At 30.5% G+C, this 7,942-nt stretch overlaps 1 protein-coding gene across 1 annotated transcript; it reads left to right on the forward strand.

Moving 5' to 3' along the window:
• The first annotated feature begins 4,290 nt into the window (after nucleotides 1-4,290).
• On the forward strand, nucleotides 4,291-7,298 carry LOC133819427 (probable polygalacturonase). The gene is made up of 6 exons (XM_062252688.1): nucleotides 4,291-4,513; nucleotides 5,151-5,471; nucleotides 5,561-5,681; nucleotides 5,808-5,982; nucleotides 6,093-6,163; nucleotides 6,336-7,298. The coding sequence occupies exons 1-6, from the start codon at nucleotides 4,508-4,510 to the stop codon at nucleotides 7,007-7,009; spliced, it is 1,368 nt and encodes a 455-aa protein (XP_062108672.1). The 5' UTR covers nucleotides 4,291-4,507; the 3' UTR covers nucleotides 7,010-7,298.
• The last annotated feature ends 644 nt before the right edge of the window (nucleotides 7,299-7,942 follow it).

A 7,942-nucleotide genomic window follows, 5' to 3' on the forward strand; every position in this document is an offset into this window, starting at 1 on the left:
CAATATCCACTAGTAATGTCCCACATTTTAACGATCATGAATAACAACTTTTCGGCTATAAATTGATAATTTTATGCCTTTTGGTTGATCCCAGCAAAAAGCTTGATCAGATTTGTTTATATAAATAAAAAAAATGAAAAAAAAACTAGGTATCAAATGTGAAAGTTGGACATTGTTAGGTGCTTTTAGTACCCTTTTGATTTTAGGGTTTTTTATATTGAGTTTGGAGGAATGTTCAAGCAAAAACAATACATTGTTGCTGGCAAAACTTCTAGTTCAAAGAGTTGGCTACTATATAAAGTAACAGCAAATTGAGTCTTTATTTTCTTTTTATTAAAAAAAATATAAAAAAAAAGTGGTGTGGAATCACAAGATGCAGCAGCATACTAGGGCCACCACCAATACGTTATAGAATTTTATGATAACTAATGAGACTTAATAGTACAATAGACATAAAGTGTAATAGAAGCTTGTTAGAGTTGGACCAAAATTGGATATTATTTATAGAATTTTTTTTAAATGGGTTTATTTTTATTTTTGACTGACACCCTTTTAACCTTATCAGCTTTTGAGTCTTACTATATAACAAAATCAGGTCTTCATTATTCGTTTTGATTGAAGCTTTCTTCTGCAAGGCTTTTCTTTTCAACCATGTTTTTATTAAATATGAAATGTTTGATACTAGTAAGAAAAAAAAAATATGAAAGAAAGAAAGAAAAAAGAACCCACAAACACAGCTGTCGGTAGCATAAGCGGATTGAAAATGCTGAAACAGGATTCTTCCACTGTTTCGATGTGATAAAACACAAATAATAAAAAGACAAAACCACTCTTGTTTTTTTATCCTTGAGAAAAAAAGAAAAAAAAAAGGAAAAACTCATTCCCAAGAACAATAAATGTAATTCATTGTTTTGTTTTTGTATTTTTTTTTCACATAAACATTCGAAGAGCTAAAGATAGCATCTCATCTTCTCTCGTTGTCCCCATCGTAAAGCTTGGTTCTGCTGTCTGAATTTACATCACTAAATTTAATTTTATGATAACATGTCATCACACTTTTTAATATTGATTTATTTTATTTTTAAATTTTGAGTTTATACAAACATCTTTTTTATACCTAGGCAGGATTTCAAAAAGAAAATGATACCCTCATTTCAATTGTTTAAATTGGTTCTTCTTACTTTTTTTTTTCTCTCTACTCTCGCTCACGAGCACATCCCTTCAAAAAGACTAGTAACAAAAATTTAGATAAAATTGGAGTTTATTGTTAATTAAAATTGACTTGATAGTATTATATTGTTCTGTTTGTGATTATCAAACATGGAAAGTCCAAATCTAATATTAAAACAAATAAGAAGGATTAAAAATATTATTTTTTTAAGTGTAGGCGCGCAATCAATCCCATAATATTATATACATTTTCATTCACATCCAAGTAAATAAATGAAAATGATGATAATAATTGGTTCACCTAGTCTCTATCTATCTCTACCTACATACATTTCATTTCACGGCTCATATTTCACACTAAGTCTAGATATGAATGATGATTGCTTTTGGTCTGTTTCTTTACCACTTACAATCTTACATAGAAACTAGAATAAAAATCTTAAACCCAAACCCAAACCCAAACCCAAAAAAGTTATTAAAAAAAACAATAAAAAGGAGGGGATGACGTGTCAACAATAAACTTGGTCTAATGGGACCAAAAGAAGCATGACTGACGGTAAGACAATCAAATCTTTATTTCTTTATTTGCCTTGGTTTTTTTTTTCTTTTTTTCTATTTCAACAAAATTTGAGTTGAACGAAGAAGAGTTGAGTTGAGTTATGTTGTTGTTGTAGTGAGTGAGTGATTGAGGCCAGGCTAGCATCTTTAGCATGATTGAGAGAGAGAGAGAGAGAAGTGGTTGGGTCCCACTCTCTCACTCATCTGCTCTGTCAATCCACATGCGTTCTCTCAAATGCCCTATGCACTCCTCACTTATTTTAATACCCCTCTCTTCTCTCTTCCCTTTATTCTCTTTCTCACCCGTTGTATCACCAAACTCTCCTCTACTACCTCTCTCTTTACTACCCACGTCATCACACTTTATCCCGTTCTGTGGGTCACTTTATCAAAACCCATTTTCATTTTCTTCTAACCACTGTTTCGTTTGTTTGCTCCCTATACTATCTTCTTTTTTCCCGTTTCATACCTAAAATCTTCTCTTATTTTACAACCAAGTCCATGAATTTCTATAGTTTTTAATTAATTATGGTGTTATTTCTCAGCACTTCCAATAGCTTCTTTATTTGTAATATGTAATAATTTTTTATATTATTTTCAATATTTATTATTAATTTTATATATGAGATAAGTAATTATAATAATAGAGAAGAGAAATATTTTTTTTTTGAAGAATGAGAAAACACTATGACAAGAGGTTAAAAAAACATAATATAAAGTATCCGTTGGAATACTTTTATAACATTTTCTTTATATTTGGAAAGTAAATTTATTTCACCTCCTTCATTATGAGTTATGTGTTTTCATACATAAGAGTGATGTCCTACTCCATTATTTAAAATACCTCCTCAAAATATATCTTTTTCTATTTTACTTCTAAATTTTACATTTTACTATACATCAATTTCTTTATATATTTCTCTATATCATTTAAATATTATATCTTTAAACATATTTTATTAATTAAAGTAAAATAAAATAATTGAAAAAAAAATATATATATATATTAAATGAGAGAGTAAAAGCTTCTAAAGAAAAATAATAATATTAAAATATTATATAAATGATACGTAAATGTTATGTAAATGTAGATATGAATTAATTGGAGTTTGTACATAGTTATTATAAATATATGTATAAAAGAGCTGATGAAAGATGTTTTTGTGAGTTTTAGCTAAATATTATAGATAAAATGTATTACAAAATATACCACCAAAATATATATTTTTTTATAATTTAACTCAAATTTTTACATTCTCTATTTTTTATTTACATCATTTAAATATTATATTTTTAAAAAATATTTTATTCATTTTAAGAAATAAAATAATTAAATATAATAATATTACACTCATATATATACAAAATTTTATAAAAAAATAATAAAATATTTATAGCTTGATAAATAGTATTTCACTATATAGAAAAATATTATTCATTTAGGTAAATAAATATAACTTTATATCATTCATTGGAAGATTATTTAACAATTTTTCTTTTATATTATAAAGAATTAGACATTTTATCTGCTCCATTGAAAATGCTCTAAGGATATTAAAAGAAAATTTGATAATAGTATTGGGTAAAATTTTAGATTTTTTAAACCGTTAAAGCAAATTTTAATGTCATGCCTAAAAATAAATTTACCACCTCAATTATAATTTACATGTATGGTATCATGGACAGTTACTTGGATTTTAGTCCATATTATGTCTACTTCTAGAGACAAGTAAGCTGTCACCAACCTAATTATATTCTACAAAATTCTATAATTTTCATGATGAGAATTTCTGGTATATATATCATAACATGTAGTTTTAATTATTCTTGGGAGTTGAGAGATTATAATATTAGCTGAGACTCCTAATTAATTAATCATTTTACAAGCATAGAGAAGTTAAAAAAAAATTATCAAGATTTTTCATATTTTGTAAATTTGTATTTTCGTAAGATTTTTAGAGTAGAATGTGCAACTGGTGTGAGAAATGAAATCCTACGAAAAACAACATTTATTGATGAATTAAGACAAGAGATTATAAATTGTTGTATGTGATTGTCAGAATAAAATTTTAAAGGACTGAATTGCAAAAGGTGATACAATATAAGGACTAATAGTAAAAATAATAACGTTCAATAAGCGTAACCAAACAAAACATTACAACAGTGTTGCTGAAAATTTAATACTATCTCTCTCTTACAATTGGAGTCTCTTTCTTTCTCTCTCCTAAATGGGTGGCCGTTTTAAACAATTGTGTCGGCTAGAGACGTTATTAATCATATATGCATAAAGGGTAATTAGTGATTAGCGGCAACTAATATTCTATTTATATATTTATTTTCATTGCATATTATACTCCCTGGACTTTTTTTTTTTTTAAATTTTTTTTCTTTATTTCAATTTTTTTTGCAGCATTCTTTATTTCAATTTTGGTGCATATGGAAAGCTGTCATTATTTTTTTATTTATTTTTTAATTTTCCATAGAGGCATCTATAATTTTCTTCAATCCATATCTTGTATTTTTCTTACTTGCCATATATAACTATTTACATTTGAGGCATTTATATAATTAATGCCCATAACTCACATACTTACACAAAAGTTCTGTGTTTTTTTTCTTTTTCTTTTTTTTTTTTCCTTTTTTTTTCTTTGTTTTTTTTTCTTGGGTTCCTCTGCTTCTTCTTGTCCTTCTTCTCTGAAGCACTTTGGTCTTTGGGCATCACAACCAGTGACTGTTTTAGTCTCTTTGGCCACTGCTGCAGTGGCTTTGACCCAAGAAGATGCTAGTAAGTACGTTTCTTTTTTCTGGGTTGTTTAGTTTTGAGTTTTCTCTTTTACCAATTTTGGGATGCCAGAGCATAATTGTCTGGATTTTTTTTCTTTTTTTTTTTTGTTCTGGTTTTTTCAGATTTGCTTCTTTGTTCGTCCAAATGGGTGCTAAGTATTTTTTCTTATTGAGGCCTATTTTTGTTGATTTGGACATGTTTTTTTTGGCTCATGTTTATCATCAATAGCTGCTGTAATGGTGAATCCAATTTTGCTTATGTTTTGGGGTCACTTTCAAATGATTTCATTTGTATATAGATGGCATTATTTGGTAATAAAAAACATGGATTTTTTCTTTGCCTTCTGGCTTTTTAAGAATCTCACGTTTCATATTCTTCCCAATTCTGAATGATTTTTTGCTAGTGCTATCCTTATTTGTTTATTTTCTTATTTCAGTTTCTATTGTTATTCATAATATGGTGTTCTGTCACTTGGTCAAATCTATATCCTTATTCTATACAAAATTTTCCAACTTTATTTGTTTTCCTCTAGTATTCTGTTTACTTGTTTACAATCAATGAAATGATTGCATCATATTTGTGTAAATTCTTCTCAGAATCAATGGCTTTAATTCGGTCTTTTATACCCCTTTTTCAGGTGGTATTGCTCTTGCTGCTGGCATTGAGCAATGCTGTAAAAATCAATGGAGAAGGGAGCGATGGACAATGTAATTACAATAAGCTATCTTTACAACCAAGACCACACAGTGTATCCATTTCTGAGTTTGGTGCTGTTGGAGATGGCAAAACATTGAACACCCTTGCTTTCCAAAATGCTATCTTTTATCTAAAGTCTTTCGCCGATAAGGGCGGCGCCCAGCTCTATGTGCCACCGGGGAGGTGGCTCACTGGAAGTTTTAGTCTTACAAGTCATCTCACCCTGTTTTTGGAGAAAGGAGCTATCATTCTTGGATCTCAGGTACTACTTGTTTTGTACCAAAATATACTTATAATTTAAGATGTTTATGAATCATTTCTCATACACAATTTGCATTCCTGCTTGTTTAGGACCCGAGTCATTGGGAAGTTGTTGATCCTTTACCATCATATGGTAGAGGTATTGAAATTCCCGGTTCCAGATATCGCAGCTTGATAAATGGATACAATGTAAAAGATGTGGTGATAACAGGTGTGTACAATATTTAGTTACTTTGTCGCTTCAATCAAAGTTTTTTGTTTTTTTGGTTAGGCTGCCTAATTCTCTTTCTTTTTTATTCTTCTTGAATTTCCTTGTTGTCCTTATTAACTTTACTAGGTGACAATGGAACCATCGATGGCCAGGGCTCAGTTTGGTGGGACTGGTTCAATTCTCATTCTTTAAAGTACAGCCGCCCTCATCTTGTCGAATTCGTTGACTCTCAATCTGTAGTTGTATCAAATCTTTCATTCTTGAATGCTCCTGCATATAGCATTCATCCAGTGTATTGCAGGTTTGTTAAACTGAGGCATTAGCTATTCACTCAAATTCTCTAAAATTACACCCACTTTTATTTGAAAGTGAATTGAAACATTTATGTACCATTTCATGAATTAAATGCAGTGGTGTACATGTTCACAATATTTCAGTCTTCACTCCTTTAGACTCCCCTTACACTAATGGTATAGTCCCAGGTAATGCTATGATCTCTTGACTCTATTAGTTCTTGTTTGAATTTGAAGTTGCCTGATGAACTCACACTTGATGCTTCTATTGGTATGGTTATGTTCTGAACAATCTGTATCCAATTCTATAGAACAAATTGAACTCTTTTATGCTTCTAAAGGGAGAGTTTTGCATTTTCAGATTCATCTGATGGTGTTTGTATTGAGGACTGCGCAATAACCTCGGGTTATGATGCCATTTCAATCAAGAGTGGTTGGGATGAATATGGCATTGCCTATGGCAGACCAACAAAAAATGTGCACATCAGGCGCGTCGATTTGCAATCATCTTCTGGTTCTTCTCTTGCCTTTGGTAGTGAGATGTCTGGTGGCATATCAAATGTGCTTGTGGAGCAGGTCCACTTGTACAATTCACATAGTGGAGTTGAATTTAGAACAACAAAGGGTAGGGGGGGTTATATCAAAGAGATCACCATATCAGATGTTGTGATTAAAAATGTTTTCATGGCGTTTAGTGCCTCGGGACAATGTGGTTCCCATCCAGACGACAAGTATGATCCGAACGCCCTCCCAGTTTTGGATCACATCAGTTTGCAGAATGTGGTTGGCAAAAAGATCAGTGTTGCTGGAATTTTCAATGGGATTCAAGAATCCCCCTTCAGTTCCATCTGTCTGTACAATATCTCCTTGTCAATCATTTCAGGTGCTCCCACCACTTGGGAATGTTCAAATGTTTCAGGCTCTTCTGACTTAGTCTTTCCCGAGCCATGTCTGGAACTCCATAGCACAAATTCCAATTCACCCTCAGCTTGCTTTTCTCTGTCCACTCTATATGGAAATGCTTCAGCTTTATAATACCATTCTCCTCTACACAGAACAGTTTCTACAGCATGAAAAGAAAAGAAAAGAAAAAAAACAGAAAGTTTCTATTGTGAATGCCATATCTCAGATCAGGCCCCCACATTCTTTCCAATAAGACACATGTTTAGATTATTTGTTTCTTTCTTTGTTCATCCCTTTCTTTAGTTTTGCATTATATTCTTGCTTGTTTGCAATCTGCAGATTTGTACAGCTTCATTTCTTCATTCATGTGTAAGGAAATTTTTTGGTAGTTGATGGCAAATGAAAAGGACTTGTTGGGTTATTTTATTTATTATAATTGTTAGCATTTTTGCCTTTTTGAATTAATTAAATCATTTCTTCATAATTTTTATATTCATGATAAACATGACCAAAAAAAAAGGTGGGGGCCTCTCTTATCAGATTGAAACAAATCTAGACATACTTACACTCTACTTTCCACTCAATATTTTGGCATAGTCTTCTATTATTCCCATTTCCATTTTCTTTGTTTGATTTATTTTTATGAAAAGGGTGTTACATACAGAGGGTTTGTCTGTGGTTCCCCATTTTGCTTTAGGGTACATCTCATCTATTGGGTATGATGTGATATAACAAACAAAAATAAAAATGAATAGTTTTAGAGTGAATTGGAGTTATTATTATTTAACATAATTTGCTATCTATTAAGCTTTGGAGATAGAATATAAAACAAATAATTAATTACTTGTATGAATTGTTGGATTTGTTTGTTTATTATCTTTTAATAAATTGGTATAAATTTGGTAGTCAATGACTAAATATAACATTTGAAAGTTAGCGTTATCACATAATTAAAACGGAGAGCGTTATCACATAATTAAAGTGGAGAATTGTTAATCAAGTTGCGACATGGCTTAATTCTTGTGAACGATAATATATTTTTGAAACGTCTTTTCTTATCAGTTC

The sequence above is a fragment of the Humulus lupulus genome, chromosome 2, assembly GCF_963169125.1.
Source record: "Humulus lupulus chromosome 2, drHumLupu1.1, whole genome shotgun sequence".
Lineage (NCBI taxonomy): Eukaryota > Viridiplantae > Streptophyta > Magnoliopsida > Rosales > Cannabaceae > Humulus > Humulus lupulus.

Bases quoted from the DNA above. Each gene is read 5' to 3' on its own strand.
- LOC133819427 (XM_062252688.1), top strand. The intron at 5,472-5,560 runs GTACTACTTGTT...CTGCTTGTTTAG, and splicing joins CTATCATTCTTGGATCTCAG to GACCCGAGTCATTGGGAAGT. The intron at 5,682-5,807 runs GTGTGTACAATA...TAACTTTACTAG, and splicing joins AAAAGATGTGGTGATAACAG to GTGACAATGGAACCATCGAT.